This window comes from Ovis canadensis, chromosome 25 (assembly GCF_042477335.2).
Source record: "Ovis canadensis isolate MfBH-ARS-UI-01 breed Bighorn chromosome 25, ARS-UI_OviCan_v2, whole genome shotgun sequence".
Classification (NCBI taxonomy): Eukaryota; Metazoa; Chordata; class Mammalia; order Artiodactyla; family Bovidae; genus Ovis; species Ovis canadensis.
The window spans coordinates 42257451-42274060 of record NC_091269.1 but is presented as its reverse complement, the minus strand read 5'-3'; the positions used below and the strand labels follow the sequence as shown (position 1 = coordinate 42274060).

At 40.7% G+C, this 16610-nt stretch overlaps 2 protein-coding genes across 2 annotated transcripts in view; one reads left to right on the top strand and one right to left on the bottom strand.

Annotated features, from left to right (window-relative positions):
- Window positions 1–1127: 1127 nt before the first annotated feature.
- On the top strand, window positions 1128–3633 carry ATOH7 (atonal bHLH transcription factor 7). The gene has a single exon (XM_069571824.1). It carries the CDS (start codon window positions 1219–1221, stop codon window positions 1675–1677), a length of 459 nt encoding a protein of 152 aa, XP_069427925.1. The 5' UTR covers window positions 1128–1218; the 3' UTR covers window positions 1678–3633.
- Window positions 3634–5690: 2057 nt separating this feature from the next.
- MYPN (myopalladin) overlaps window positions 5691–16610 on the bottom strand; it is a 93316-nt gene continuing 82396 nt past the window's right edge. Inside the window, exons 20-21 of the mRNA XM_069571807.1 lie at window positions 11051–14157; window positions 5691–6576 (exon numbers count right to left, since the gene is read on the bottom strand). Of these exons, the coding sequence (XP_069427908.1) occupies window positions 13988–14157 (170 nt within the window). The 3' untranslated portion in view covers window positions 5691–6576; window positions 11051–13987. The remainder of the gene's footprint in view (window positions 6577–11050; window positions 14158–16610) is intronic.

Sequence of the window (16610 nt, the reverse complement as noted above, 5' to 3'; positions counted from 1 at the left end):
TTCAGATTCTTTTCCACTTAGATTATTGTAAGTTCCCTGTGCTATACAGTAGTTCCTTGTTATTTGTCTGTTTTATATATAGTAGTGTGTATATGTTAATTCCAAACTCCTAACTTATCACCCTCCACATCCCCTTTGGTAACCACAAGTTTGTTTTCTGTGTCTGTGAGCACATCAATATCTTTTGATATGCTATACTAAATTATTCTTCAGAAAACAGCCAAATTATTTGCACAGTAAAATTCCATGTCTGAAATAATGTTATGACCTGCTAGTTTGTCCCAACTTAGTTAATAACTAAAATAAAATGAGAATATATTCAGTCAGCATTGTGAAAAATTGCCACACATCTTGACAAAGCAAAATTTTCTATCACTGAACGTCTATATATATTACAATTCCAAGACCAACATATTCACACAAGACCAACATAATCACAAACGTGATTTCTAATCATTTAAAAACCATGGTTCAATTTTTGATCTGTAAGCTGCACACTGATATGGGAAAAGATGAACCAAATTCTCCCCCACCCCCACCCTGTTATTCTTTTGGGGACAGCCCGGCCACTCCAGATGGTGTGTTAGTTAATGCTGGACATAGCTTTGGAGAAACTTCCAACAGACGAAGCGGGTGATGTCAGGATTTTGCTGTGCGTCGTCCCCCTTCCCCCCTGCGGTTCCCAGGGTAGGAAGGTGCTGAGATGGAAGCCGAGGGACGCCCGCCCACCTGCCACCACCTGTTCCCTCCTTCAGCCCTCTGCTATAAATTCTCCTCCTTCAAAGATTGATCCAGCACTCTCCCACAGCTACTGCGGAAGAAGCGCTCCTTTCCTATCTGAGCTTCGGAAAAGATTTTGTCTTCCAGAAGTCTCCGGTTTTCCCAGAGAACTGAAAAGACCTTTCTCGAACCAGCCACACCAATTCTGCTGCAGGAAAGTTCCCTTCTCTTTTGCAACTTAACATTGGGAAAATGACTTTCTCTTTTACCTCTCAATTTCCTCTAAATTTTGGCAAGTGAAGAGACATCTATCTGGTTATCCAATAGGACACAAGGCGGAACCCCGCACTCCCCACTGTAAACTTCCATTCCACGTAGTTGCTTTGTGCATGACTTATTTGCTAGGAAGAGCCAAATTGCAGAGCGGGTTCATACATCAGCCACGCACAAGTCGTGAAAGGACCCGAGAGTTCGGCGCCTCCCTCCTGCCGGCGGGGAATGAAGTCCTGCAAGCCCTGCAATACGGCGGCGGGAGCGCGTGCCGCGCCCCCTTGCGCGGGTGGTGCCGAGTGCGCGGGCACGTGCGCGGGGGCCGGGCGGCTGGAGAGCGCGGCGCGCAGGCGCCTAGCTGCAAACGCGCGCGAGCGCCGCCGCATGCAGGGGCTCAATACGGCCTTCGACCGCTTGCGCAGGGTGGTGCCCCAGTGGGGCCAGGATAAAAAGTTGTCCAAGTACGAGACCCTGCAGATGGCGCTGAGCTACATCATGGCTCTGACCCGCATTCTGGCCGAGGCTGAGCGCTTCGGCTCGGAGCGGGACTGGGTCAATCTCCACTGTGAGCACTTCGGCCGAGACCACTACCTTCCGTTTGCAGGCGCGAAGCTGCCGGCAGAGACCGAGCCCTACGGCCAAAGGCTCTTCGGCTTCCAGCCTGAGCCCTTCCAGATGGCCAGTTAGGTCGTGCGGCCCGGCCGGAATGAGACGCCCAGTGATCCGCGCTGTGGAGCCGTAGCCTTCCCCACTCGGTGGCATAGGATGGACACATTCTTAGAATAAAATTAGGAAATTTCCGGGTTACTTTTCTCATCTCTAGTCCTAGGGACGCAATGCTTTTATTGCTTTTCTCTTTTCCTTCTTATTATGTTGTAGATTTCATTAATGCATCTTGGAATAGCTTTGATTGCTGAAAATAATGCTCCCTCCCCCCTTTCTGGGCGACTTGGAGGGAAAACAATGTAAGAAAAAATAGAATTGGGTTATATTGCAGGTGTAGTCCTCACTTCCTTAAACTTAGTAAGTTTGTCCTGTTGGGGTGAAGTATCTCTTACCTGTGTATGCTGAATACAGAGCTGCCTTCCTGTCTTGTAAATGCGTTTACGCTTAGTGTATTGTATGTGCATGCATGAAGTAGACTTTTTTCTTTTTTCTTTGGTAGAATATATGGGTGTGAGTGCTCTGTGTTTTTTAAAATTGTGTATACATTATTGTAATATACATTTTGTAAAATAGAATTAAAAACTTGGGTTTGCTTTTCATGCGAGGTGCCCTGCTAGTTTTCTGATGGCACTAAAGGGCTATGTGTTTGGGGGGTGGTGACGCTGAGTGCTTACCTGAGTAAAGATGTATTTACATCTAACCCCAGCAATTGGCAAAGTGCTGTTTTGTAATCATCAAAAAAAGACAAGCTGATGAGCATACAAGTAATTAATTTGAAAGTTTTCTCTATCAACTTGGAAATAGATATATTTTTCATGGTTTTTAAAAAGACTAAATTAATTGAAATAATATTCAATTTTTAAACAGCTAGATACACAGTTCCTTAATCTTTTATTTTCCTTATTAAGCCAGTTGCTAACTACTGATTCCTTACAAGTACTCAAATATATATATTTGCTCATATATGTGTTGAATATATGTATATTTGGCTTTTGGAAGTGATTTACTTTTAATTAGTACCAGTTGAGCAATAAGGGCTTCACTACCACCAAGGCTAATCAAAGAAGCAGTAATGTAATACACGTTGTATTGGTTTGAATTACTTTTATAAGTTTGCTTAAGCATTGGATGAATAAGCCAAGCCTTTAAGGTAAAGAATAACTTGGTCAACAGACTGCATGCTTTTCGGTGAATGTCTTGCTAATAATTGGAAAAAGCAAGACTTTTAAGCTATCTGTGCCTTTGGAACTTGTCACAAGTTAATAAAACAATGACATTTCCCAAACCCTTTTTATAATATTCTGGGTTTCAACCCCTAATATCAGGCACAGCCACCATTTGCAATTTTTCTAGAGTCTTCATTAAAATTTTGTTAGTTATCCCTGATTATCAAATTCCTTTTGGTTTGTAATGAATGGCAGTATCTTCCCCAGGCTGTCATCTAAAATTTACAAAATCACAAGTGTATTGCTAGAAATTCTGACAGTCTAATACTGAATTTCTCTTTCCTTCTTATCTAATGTTTTTTTGGTTGTGTGCCTCCATGTGGGACTTTAATCCCCTGAATAGGGATGGACCCTGTGCCCCCTGCAGTGGAAGCTGAGAGTCTAAACCACTGGACACCAGAGTTTTTCCCCTACCTTCTGATACCTGTAAATAAGGAACTAAGGTGTGCTCAGGATTTTGCTTCCTCAGTGCAAATTAGAGAATAAACTGTTTAACCTCTTGACTTCAACAGCTCTTAGAAGACACAGTAGTCCCAGAAGACAACACATATCTAGAAGGGATGATGTCCAGACCTCTTTCTGGTCATACTCCACTCTGCAGTGAGTACTTGGGCTCTGGCAAGGTTCAGAGCATCTGCCATCCTATTTGAGCACAGTAGTCTACTTATGTAGACTTAAATTGCTTCATTAGGAGCCCCAGTAAGTTTGTGGTTTATAGAATGAATAAAATCAGCGCTAAAATAAAATATGTTAATCAGAGAAAGTCTCACAGATGTATTGATTGTTTGTCCTTTTGTTACATAGGGTGCACTTTCCTCTCTCTGGACTATAAATACCTTGCAAAAGAGAACTGTACTTTTCATTTTATCTCTGTGGCTTCTAGCCCAGAGATAAACATGCAATAAGTATGTCTTTTTTGGTTGTTAACAGGAAATGAAATGAAATCAAATGATTTAATTAAAATGTGATTCTAATCCTATGCCTCTTTTCCCCCATCCCCAAGAGTGGGAATCTGTTAACTATTATGCTTTAGTGGCTCATTTCTGTTGGAAATCTCTGGAAACAACTTAGATCTTACCAAATTCCTTAGCTTTCCTAGTACTTGATGTACTATTTTTTTTTTTTCCCTGAAAAGACAGTTAAAGGAAAAGTAAATGGGTCTCAGTGATCAAATGCAATCTTTGGTAAAACTTCAAACTGTATGTTGAGGAAGCTATTGTGGCTTATGGATTAGGAGCTTGGATAAAACAAATGTAAAATATTTTTGAACTTAAAGTTCATATATTATTATACATAATAGAATTTAAATTACTAAGCAACCTAAAAGTTGCTCTTGCTGTTTAGTTGCTAAGTTGTGTCTGACTCTTTTGTGGTCTCATGGACTGTAACCCACCAGGCTCCTCTGTCCATGGAATTTCCCAGGCAAGAATTCTGAAGTAGGTTGCCATTTCCTCTTCCAGGGGAGCTTCTCAGCCCAGGGACTGAATCTGTGTCTCCTGAACTGACAGGCGGATTCTTTACCATTGAGCCACTAGGGATGTCCTAGCTGCTACAATTTACTATATTGTCTCACCTTTGAAAATCTATGTTCTTTGTAGTTTGATAACAGAACATACTGAAATTTAAAAATATTTTTTTATCCATGACCCTTTTCCTCAATAAATCACCATATATTATCAAGCATCTATTTATACCCTGGCTTACCGAGCATCATCTTTGTCCTTGAGTAGGCAGTCAAGAACATACATGTACTAATCAGTAAGTGGCTCTAAACAGGGTTTAGCTGAATGCTTCAACAGCGAAGTATCAGTGATATGTGCCATAAAAGCTCCTAAGAGAGACATTAAATAATAAAAGAAGACCCACTCCCAGGTATCATTTGAGTTCCATTAGTTATTTCATATGGGCTTTCCCTAGGTGCTAGCTACAAGTTGAGGCCAGACACCAGGGTCAGAAGTCTTGAAGAACCATATACAAATGAACAGGGCTATCAAGATGGGGAGGGCCATCCAAGCTAGTGGTTCTCATCCCAGCCTGCTCATTAGAATCTCGTTGGGAATCTTAAAAAATATACCAATTCTCGGGTCCCCAGTTCAAGAACTGATTTAACTGTTCTGAGGTGAGGCCTAGATTTTTTTTTTTTTTTCAATATTCTCCCAGTGAGTCTAACTGGCTAATGGGGTTGAGAATTGCTTAATAAAACAATATGTACTATGACACCATTAAACTCATTACTCAAAACTGGTTATATTGATGTAGCATTCTTTGCATTTATAGATCTTAAGAAGGATTAGGCTTTCTTAACATCCAGCTACAGCCAATTTCTTAGTTAATGAGGTGACCTTTATATTAATGAAGGTCTAAAATTTCCACTGGATATGAGCCAGATGGGATGTATTTGGGTTGTGGCTGCAGGATTCAACAGTTAAAGCTCAGTTCACTTAATTTTGGTCTTCTTATAGTAAAAGCAAAGTGTTGTTTTGGACTCATTTTGGCTCTGCTCTCTGGTTAGGTTTCACTAAAGATATCTCTTTTTGCTACCTGTGGGTAAAAGAAATTTTAAAGCACATAATTATGTGACCAACTTTTTCACATGTATACCCATTCCCTTCTCTGGTCATGAATATACTAGAAGGTGCAAGCTTAATGAGTGTTTTATTGAATGAACACAGGACTTTTGGATTGCTATTTCAAACTGGCAGCGGGTCCCTCAAAATACCCAAGCTGAAAGAAAACCGAGAGGAAGAACTTACCCATCTCACATACAAAGACTGGAACCAAAGCACAACCCAAAACAAGCCCAATAACTAACTGAGAATAAATAAAATTTTATTTAATGAATAAAGAAACAGTCCATCACATCCTCTAAATTGGTTTTTAAAACATCCAGTTTGAATTAAATACTGGTACCATCTAGGTTGAATGAAATACTGGTTTTTAATTTTTCTTTGTTTTCTAATTGCAAAGTTTCCAAGCAAAACACAATCCCCAGCAAATCTTCAAGAAAGCACAACTAGAAAACAGCAACTGATGTCATGGAGACGATGTGGTCTACCAAGGTATAGTACCATATACTTTCTGGAAAAAGACAGTAAATGCTCACAAACATTTTGGCTTAAGTGAACACTGGTTTTCAGTTTCAAAGAATACCCAGCATGCATGATGCAGAGGAAAGGAATACAAGCCAAGATCCAGTCATTGCTTCCTAGTAATAGAGGCAAAATATACAGTTTATATAGTTCACACATTTCAAAATGTTTAATAGTTTTTCCATTAAGATTTCAATAACCAAAAAAGTCCTTTAGAAATTAAGTTGACTCAAGCTTCCTGAGATGGAAGCATGGCATGTTTGTGAGCCTTCTGGGGCCTGGTGTATTTTTAGGTTAAAAGAAGTCATACAGGAAGAGAAAGGAAAAGATAAGATGTGTCACTTGACCATGATTGAATTGTCAGCTGTGGGTGTGTATGTTTGTTTGTGTGTATATGTGCACTCACATAGAGTACATCCTTTGTCAGTCCTCATGGTTACAATGAACCATGAGGGTTAAGTTTGGGGCTTGATGTAGCTAAGAATTTGAAAACAGAGACCAAAGGTTATGCTCGTTTTTGAGGGTCCTTATCTATCTGTTGGACTTCCCTGGTGGCTCAGACAGTAAAGCGTCAGCCTACAGTGCGGGAGACCTGGGTTCAATCCCTGGGTCAGGAAGATCCTCTGGAGAAGGAAATGGCAACCCACTCCAGTACTCTTGCCTGGAAAATCCAATGGACAGAGAGGCATAGTAGACTCCTCAGTCCATGGGGTTGCAAAGAGTCGGACACGACTGAGCAACTTCACTTCATCTATCTGTTATCCTCAGGCTGATTCATTTAACATAAGGCCAATGACATGCTAGTATGGAACGTTTCTTCATTAGAGCCTAGAATGGTGTAACAGAGTTTTCCTGAACTACTTGAGCCAGAAGGGAATACAGGGACTCTCTTGCTGTTTCTCTGTGCACTGTGCACCCATTATTTCCACTAGCTTCAGTCATAGATGCAGGAGTCAGAGTTCCCTTAGGCTATGTTGAAATTAATTTCCCTTGAATCTACCTGTAGAAAGCAGCTAGGATACTTCTTGAATTTATTTGATTTTTCTCCAGATTTTTTTTCAACTGCATAGAATCTTGGAAGAGGAAATTCCCCCATAGTGTAGTACCCTTCTAAGGAAACATGACATAGTGGGACAGGGAAGAAATGTGAACTTTTAAAATAAATCAGCTACTTACTTTGGAGAAAAATATTCTTACCGTTTTCTTTGGCATGAAGAAGCCCCTGCTAACACTTTTTAAAAGGGTCTGTGCAGTAAACTCTTCATAAATATTTATTTATCCTACCCTTCATCCTGGGAAAGGCTCAAATATTTTATTTTACAAATAAAGAAACAAAATCCAGAGTTATAGAAAAGTTAGAAAACATGTCTGAAATTCATCTGAATGCTTAAAATTCCCTTGGAATTCCCCTGAGAATTCCTAGAAATAAGGCGCTCTCTGGATGCTATTAAATATTTTACAGATTTTTATCTTGACAAGAAGGTGATGAGAGAGGAGAGTAGATCATGAAAAATGCTAAAACTTGGAAAAAATAAGTGAAATTTAATCAGAAAAGAGGATACAGTATCTCTAAAAACAATAGTAAGTAAAAGTTAGTTTACCAGTGAGCATTAAAAAAAATACAGTTGCACTCAAATTATTTCATTGGAATTATTTCAGGACTTTAACTCTCCTTAAAATACACAGTGAAATTGTTTATACTGTGTGCACATACATTTAGTAATCTTTTGGTAGTGACTGCTATGGGCAGTACTAGAACATAGTTCACTGGATTCTTGCACCACTAATTATGGAGAAATTACAAGAATCAGCCTCCAGTTTGCAGGTAACTCACTGAATCCGTGTAGAAATATCAAGTTATTTGGAATTTTGGAACATCAAACAATTCTTTCTTACCATACTATGTGAAAATCATTCATTTTCTTAGTGGGAACTAAAGTACTTATTGTAAGAAAACTATACTTATAACTCCATTAATTTCCAGTTGAAACTGGTCAACTCCCCCACCCCATCTTTCACATCTTCAGTTAGAAGGTAGAATGAATTTTTATCTTAGAAAGTAAAAAACATTCTATGAGAGATTTATTGGGTTTGTTGGATGTTTTAGGAAAACTAAAACCCAGTTACCTTTCTGTTCCTCTAGGGATGTCTGACCAGGTTATAGCATATGTGGTAATTTTTTCAATTTGAATAATTTATACAATTGAATAATTTTTAAAAATCACTTTTAAGTATTGAATATTTATATATTAAAAAATCAGCTTAATCATTAAAAAACAATTGATAAACCTGGAAACTAGCACTGTTTTCTGCATTTTAAAGAAAAATATTTATGTATTTCAACCTTCAAATATTTATTGTCAAATAATGTTGAAATATTTTAATTTTTATTATTAGGGGAACATTTTCTACTCACTTGTATGTTTAATCTTCTAGCAAATTAGCGAATATGCCTCTACAGTACAGCTATTTTCTTTATGTTTACTCTCAGCATTTATGGCACAATTCTCAGAGGATTAAAAAGTGAGTTCTTTCTCTATTTCTTGCAATTTCAAGGCTATTGCATTTGAAGTGGCCATTATTTACATATTAACAAAAAACCCCAGCATGTTTATGGTTCTACAACACCAAGTATGCTAACTAATATAATTAGACAGAAAAAAGAGGCAAACATATTTTTACAAATATGCATTTTTTTTTGCATCGCACAGATTTTTAAAAAACATGGTAGTAGCAACTTTTTTTTTAGCATACTGATGACCACTGCATTGTCAAACTTTAGAAGATGCTAGGCATTCTTCCAGCAATGCTTCAGTAATTAACTTTCTGAAATATTGATCCACTTAAAACAAGGCAAGTCAATTAGTGGTGAAAAGGACTTCAACAAGCTCTATTGCAATCTAAGTAACTGTTCATCCTCCTGGTGAGGCACAGTGATTTTCAACTCGACCATCGGTGGAAACGCTTTGAGTCCAGGTTACCTGGGAAGAGACCTTGAATAAAGGTCATTATCAGTAAATTTGCCTTTGAGTTTACAACCAAATTATACATAGCCCACATACTCACAGACAGGTTTTTTTGGGAGTGTTGTGGGGAGGAAGAGGACAGGAGTCTGTGATCAACCAGAATAATTTGGGTGTCGGATTCAGTTTTTAAGACCTCCCCTCCCAACCTGACTTTTTTCCTTTTGCCAGCATTTCTATTAATATTAGAAGTTGCTGGGAGTAAGAAAGCAACTGCTTTTAAAGGTGCAGCACCCCCATGAATTTAAAAGACCCTCAGGCATTCAAGATTTGTTCAGTTTGGATTGATTTCTTTTGAACACCAAGCCAAGATACATGGGGGCAGCAATTAGGTCATTGTGGAGCACGAAACATGCTGGGAAAGGGGAAAGGAGGGGTGGGTTACAGCCTAGGGTATTTAGAACAGGGGACACAGGGCATCTTGGAGAAAAATAGAATGGGGGATAGACGTAGAAAGGTCCATAGATAGTGCGACTTGGACGTATCATGGACACAAAAATGGAGGAGGAAGTAGTCTTTTTTATTAGTTGCTTGGCAGTTCAGGTTTAATGGTGTGTTTTCTTTCTCCATTTTCCTTCTGATTCCCATTTCCATGACTCACCAAGTTATGAAAAGTCCTTCACTTGTTTGGTTAGAAGGGAGCTTATGGGGTCTGCATGGCTTTTTGGAGAAAGGGCCAGAAGAATTGTCCCAACTTTCCCTCTTTCCCTGCTCCATTTTTGCAGATTCAGGGCTTCATGAATGCTACGTGTGCAACGAGTGTAGTGCAAGATGGTAGGGGCTAACGAGGCCAAAGTACATGTTTACTTCTGCTTTCCAGGCAGGCATTGCACGTGCAAAAGGGAGGAAGTACATTCTTCACTGACACCAACACCATAGCCTATGCTATTTGCATCCCTTCCGACCTTCTAGGGTAAGTTCTGTGATCAAACCATGATAATAAAATGACTCTTCTCAATCTCACTTGCTCACTGGAATCACCTGGGAAGCTTTAAAAATACTGATTCCTATGCCAGAACCCCAGAACTTATGACTTACTGATTGGGGTTGTGGCTTGGATATTGGGATTTATTTTTTCAAATATTTATGTATTTGACTGCACTGGGTGTTAGTTGAGACTTGTGGGATCTAGTTCCCCTGACCAGGGATCAAACCCCTGCTGCTTACATTTGGAGCTCAGAGTCTTAGCCACTGGACCTCCAGGGAAGGACATTTTGGGATTTTTAAAAGCTCCCCAGGAAATTCTAATATGCAGTCAAGGTTAAGAACCACTGATGTAGACTCACTTCATTTTATATAGAAACATAGTGACTTACATAGAATTTTAAAGTTCAATTTAGATCAATAAATATTTATTAAGTGCCTACTCTGTATAAGGCAACATTTTGCCATGGCAAACTTTTGACACAGTCCATACCAACAAGTAGCTAAAATCTAGTGCAGGCAAGACTGGGCTAGTGCAAGGGGAGAGACAGGCAGGTATATAGAAGCTGGGTTTTATACAAAGTTCTGTACAAAACAATCTCTTTTTCCAGACTCAAGAAAGTTGCTGTAAGATTTCAAATAAAATCAGCTGTATTTTACTGGGGTGGTTGGGGGAACACCAGGAAAATATTTCATAGAAGCAGTAAAGTAGCCTTTGAGATGGCCTTTAAGCAATAGGTAAGATTTTCATAGATAGGGATTGGGGAGAGTATTCCAGGTGGAGGCAGAAAAGAGCCACATGGGCAGAAAGCAGGGGCCTGCGTTAATTTTACTGGTGCCCTGGGTGTGTTTTCTGAGTAATGGATGAAAAGCTTTGGGACCACATTGGAGCAAGGCTTGAACAGCGTGGGCAGAACAGCTGGCCTGGGTTGGCTCCAGGGAATCACTTAGGGTTCGAAAATTAGAGGAATGATATGAATGAAGCAGTGTGTGCCAAGTTGTGTCCAACTCTTTGTGACCCCATGCGATGCGGCCCACCAGACTCCTTTGTCCATGGGATTTCCCAGGCAAGAATACTGGCAGGGGTTGCCATTCCCTTCTCCAGGGGATCTTCCTGACCCAGGGATCGAACCTGTGTCTCCTGCATTGGCTATTAGATTCTTTACCACTGAGCCACCTGGGAAGCCCAAATAAAACAATGCTTTAGAAGAATGATCTGATGCTGAGATCGGGGCTAGACTTGAGTGGGGATAAAAAGCAGGACTAGAGGCAGGAAGACCACTTAGAAGCCTCATTATGGTTAAAGTCAGAAGTATTGAGGGAAATTAAGAAAGTAATGAAAGTCTGAGCTGGGAACCACAAGGGGGACAAGAGGAAGGCCTGAATATAAAAGAAATAATAAGAGTTAGAGTTAATATGACTTGTCAATTGGTTAGATAGAAGCAAAAAATGACTTAAATACTCCATCTGGATTACTTCACTGTGATGGTGCCACAATTAAACTAGGATGATGAATGGTTTATGAAAGGGAAGACCGCGAATCGATTTTGGATATGTTGAGTCCAAAGTTACTCAGCAGAACTGAAATTTCTTATGTAAGTATTCCTTATTGTAACTGAATTCCAGTAGAATTTGGATTTGTTCGACACAGTAGTTCTTAACAAAGGGGATCCTGCCTCCCAGGTAACACAAGGCAATATCTGAGGACATTTTAGGTGGCCACAACTTGGGGAGTGGCTGCTCTATTACTGACATCCAGTGGGTAGAAGCCAAGGACGCTGCTCAACATCCTACGGGGAGCAGAGGAGTCCCCCACAACAACTAATTATCCGGCCCCAAGTGTCAACAGCTTCGAGGTTCTTCAAGGAATTTTAAAGCTTGTTATAGTTTAGGCTCAACAGTGCCATCTAGTGGCTAAATAGAATATATCCTAAAATCCTCAGAAAGCTAAGACCTATACTCAGAAATGAAGACTATATCCTCTCACGGGAGAACTGTCTAGACGAGGAGGTTGGGTGTCCAACTGTGGAGAAGCAATACTGCAGTTAGAAAATGCTCTTTGGTCATAAAGAGATTTGATAATAGAAGCCAATATGGAAACAATGTGTTCTAAGATGCATTCTGTATGGAATGCGTTCTACATCATTACAGTTGCCTATACCTTTACTATTGTTCCCACATACATAAGAAAGGAAATTGAACCTAATAATTCTGCTAAATAACTGGCTGAAATCTTTTTTTCTCAAGGATTAACCCATGATATTTATTTAGAAATAAAGACTGAAAACAATTAAGATGATTTCTAGAGTCATGAAAAATGTAGGATGAAGAGCCCTAGAAAATCCCCTTTGACAAAAGGATTTTTGCTCCAAAGAGCAGAACTTGACATGCCTTTTATCTTACCTTTCCCGCTAGATTCTAAGCTTTCTGCAGGCAGGGACTGTGTGTTATCATATTTGTGCGTGGCCCACAATCTCTAGCATAGCATTTTTTACAGAGTAGACACACAAAATATTTTTTGAGTGAATGAATTTATTTTTATACTGGAAATCTTTGCCTTAAAGTGAAGGAAATTTCAAGCCTTTCTAAGCAATTACTATTTGTTCACTTGAGTAAGATGCCAGCTGAGGGTGTCTGGCTCAGAGAACACCAAAGACTTGGGCACAGGGAGTTGGTAACAGATACTCCAGTTCGTTTTCCTAATGAATCTGGAGCAGACTGTGCCATGACGACCATCCCTAGGGCAATGTTTTGACTGGTTCATGCATTGTACATTTCTCTAATGTAAAACTCATTCATCCAATGAATATTTATCAAAGGTCTATTTTGTGCTAAGCAATCTTCTAGGCACTGGGCTATCACAGTGAATGTAAGTCTAAAAATTCCTTAGGTGGAGAGGCAAATTCTGAATTAGTGAGTTAGAATAAAGAGGCACATTCCTTTTCCCTCCCACTTCTTCAGTTAGCATAGTATTTTCTGAATAGAAAATGCAATTTGACTAATGATTTCAAAGCAGTTCACAACTATTAAAGACCTCTCCTTCCACAACCACTGCTTTGCTCAGGTAAATGAAACAACAAAAACCATTCTCTCATCACTTCCTCTCCTTGTTTGCATTTTTTCCTTTCTCATTGCTTCATAGATGTGCAGACTTTGGGGGCGAGGGGAGAAACAGGAGAGTCGTCATTCTATGGGCAGATGATGATGATGCCTGCATAGTTCTGCAAGCGGCAACTGAAGCTAGTAGTTTTGAAAGTGACCCCACAGAAGATCTCCTTCTGGTTGGTTTATTAACAGCACTTTAGTTATAGAATCTATATATATATTCAGAGAGAAAAACCACTCACCATCATATTCAAAAGAAAATGGTGCAGGCAGGCTGGTGAGTCCCTATTTTGGCTCTAGAATAAGTGCACTGTGCAATATTGAGCATTCAGTGATTTTTTTTGGTATCTCAGGCACATTTTGGCACTTTATCATGTGGCTCAATACACCCAGGATAAGCACATCAAAAGTGCTTCTCTATGTATGTGAGTTGTATAGCACAGTCTCCTAGTGCCAGGTAGAAGCTGATTTAATGAATCTAAAACTTCTGCTATGAATGCAATCAGTGAAAGGTGATGGACACCACCTCCCCCCAACCCCCTTGCCTTTTCCCTTTGTATTGTTTGGTGAGTTAAGATACCTAAGGTCACTACTGTCTAACTCCTTTCAGCCCAAGCATCTGGCCCCTCATTGCTCTTAGGAGAGCCTTGAACACCCCTAACACAGCAGAGGGCAGAGGAGTATGCTAACTTTTTCCCAAAGCAGTGAACAGCAGGTGCATTATATCTTTGGTTCATCCATATTATCTTCTCATTTTGTTGGAATCTTAAAAGGTACAGCCCTCCATCTCTCCCAGAGCTGAGACTGCAGGAGTCCCCAGCTGACTTACTCAAAGCTCTCCTTGCCACAGGTCCGGCAGCATGGAAACTTACTCAAATCCAGTTGCTTGGAAACCACCTTATCTGGTTTGTCCTCCTTCCCCCTCCACAGTCTGCCCCCTTACACAGCAGGCACCCAGACATTCTTAAAGTTCATCACTCTCCACTACACTCCGAGAAGAGCAGGAATACACCATCGTGCTTTCCATGGAGGAGAAAGCAGAGAAAATGTCAAGTCCTTTACTGGTGAGGGATCCATAGCGACTGCCACTGGGCCGGACGGTCATGGGTGGTGGGATCTGGTGATGCCACTGAGCTGGAAAATGGACCAAATCATGTGTTACAATCAAAGGAATACAGTCTAGCAGGTACACAGCAGGGGTGCGTTCTGTCCTCATGCCAACACTTTGTGTGGGATCTTGGTATAATGCCTCATTTGTAAAAAAAAAAAAAAAAAGGGAAAAAAATCAATAAAATCTCTCCTGTCCTGCTAGGAATAGGGAAATTGGGCTTGTGATCTCTTGATTCCATAATACCAACCCCCATGATTCTAATCCAGCAAAATCTGGGACTATAAGAAGGAAGAGTGGGTGATGAGGGTGATATCTTAAAATTATCTCCTGACCTACATCACTGACCTAGCATGGAATCTACAGGGGCTGGGGTGGAGTGTGGGTGTAGAGAGAGTTGTAGGCTCTCAAGGGAGGGCTCCTCAGAAGGAGGAGATGAGATATCTGTGGAAATGGAAGACAAAAGATGAATCCAGACCTCTGACCAGTACTTACTGCTCATCCTAATCACTCTTACTTACCTACCTACTGCCCTAATCATGTTCTAGTTAGTTATAGCCAGAAGATTGAAAAGTAACATATGCAATCAACAAGGGTTGGGGGACAAAAGAGAATGTGTTAGAATTTCCATGTTCACTAAACACTGTCCAAGGGGGATCCTGGTTTCAGCAGACAGGATCTTTAGGCTTGATCATGTCCTGAATGAAGTATCCATCCAAACTGCTCAGTCCTGGGTGTTGCCTCTGACTGAGAAATTACCAAGCAGCCCTCTCATCAGGTTTCCAAGATCCTGGCGGTGGCGAACAGGGAACGCCAGGTGGGAAGCATTGATGCTCTGGGTCCTGGGGAATTATGGATGCTGGTAGCATTCCCAGTTATAAATGGGCTCTTTGTTGATTTCATTATTTCAAATTAGTTTTTCAGGGTCTAAATGCCTCTGGGTGAACTGATTAAAATAAAATTTGGAAAGCTACAAAACAGGACAAAACTTAATAGCGATTCCACAAGAGAGCAGGTTCTCAGTGAAGCAACCGCGAACTAGTCAAGTCCCTCGCCGCGGCCCCTCTGCCTCTTAGCTTTTCCTCAGCTGTCTCGGCATCTTAACCTGACAGGAGCTACTCTTAGAAGCCCTCCTTTGCGGGCGAGGAGGGATGCCTACTGTCCCGGTTCCTCGGGCAGGTAGGAAGTGGTTGTGGGGGGTGAAGTGGATTGATTTCAGCCTTAGCCCTCCATCCCTTCTCCCACACCCGGGTCCCGGCTGACAAAACAGCGCCTCCCGTTTTTCGAGCTGTGGAATCAGGACAGGAGTCTGGGAGTCGCGAGCCAGGATAAACTGAAGTGGGGGCTCCGCCACGGAAGAGCAGGATCCGGACAAGTGTCATCGGTTTCAGGGCTTATTGGTAGGAGTTTCTCGTTTCCTTCCGACATGGTGAAGTGGGTGAAATGGTTAAGGCATTAGCTTAGATTAAGAAACATATCAGTGGCTTCTCTTTCTCCGGACCCTTCCAGGGGAAAGTACCTTAGAGTCAACTTCCTTCACAATTGAATTTCAAGTTGACAGATTAGGGAGAATAACCAGAAAGCTATATATTTCCTCTAAATATTAGATTGAGGGAAAATGGCAGGCCGGGACTCCTATGTGGTGCCAAAAAAAGGGGAAGGCATCTGGTGTGCACCTGAGTAGCAGGGGCCTCAGGTTCTAGGCAGAGTTACTTTTTCTTCTTTGTTATTCTGGTTCATCATGTTAAATCAGTAAGGAATATTAACCCAACCAGTTAGTTTTTTTTAAAGAAAAAAAAGGATTACTCTTTTGGGTTAAGAAATATTTCTTAAAAATGCCAATTAATGTCAAAATTATAGAGGAGAATAGTAGAGGACACAAATACATTAGTAAAGATTAATTTGTTAAATATTTAGAAACATGACTCGAAGGAATGATGTAAAAAATCTGAATTTACTTTCAAGCTGTAATCACTTAGCCTCTCTGAGTGTGTTTCTTTGGCATTTAAAGGAGGGTAGTAACAATTACAGTAATCTCATGTGTTTGGGACTATCTAAGGGTGAAAGTTTCCCTTGCGGCTCACCTGGTAAAAAATCTACCCGCAATGTGGGAGACCTGGGTTTCCCTGGGTTGGGAAGATACTCTGGAGAAGGAAAAGGCTACCCACTCCAGTATTCTGGCCTGGAGAATTCCATGGACTGTATAGTTCATGGGGTTGCAAAGAGTTGGACACAACTGAGTGATTGTCACTTTCAGGACAGCTCTCTGTTATTAATCTGATTGTGAGATGAGAGTAATAAATATTTGTGGAAGAATTAACAGATGAATAGGGTCTGGAAAATTCTGCCATGTGGAGTTATGACTGGGGAATTACAGGCATGGGGAAGGGGTTCCCATGGGTGACCCATGGCAGCAAGGGGATGGCATGAAGATGCTGGGTGATCATAAGTACAGGCCCATGTATGCTCCGAAGTAGCT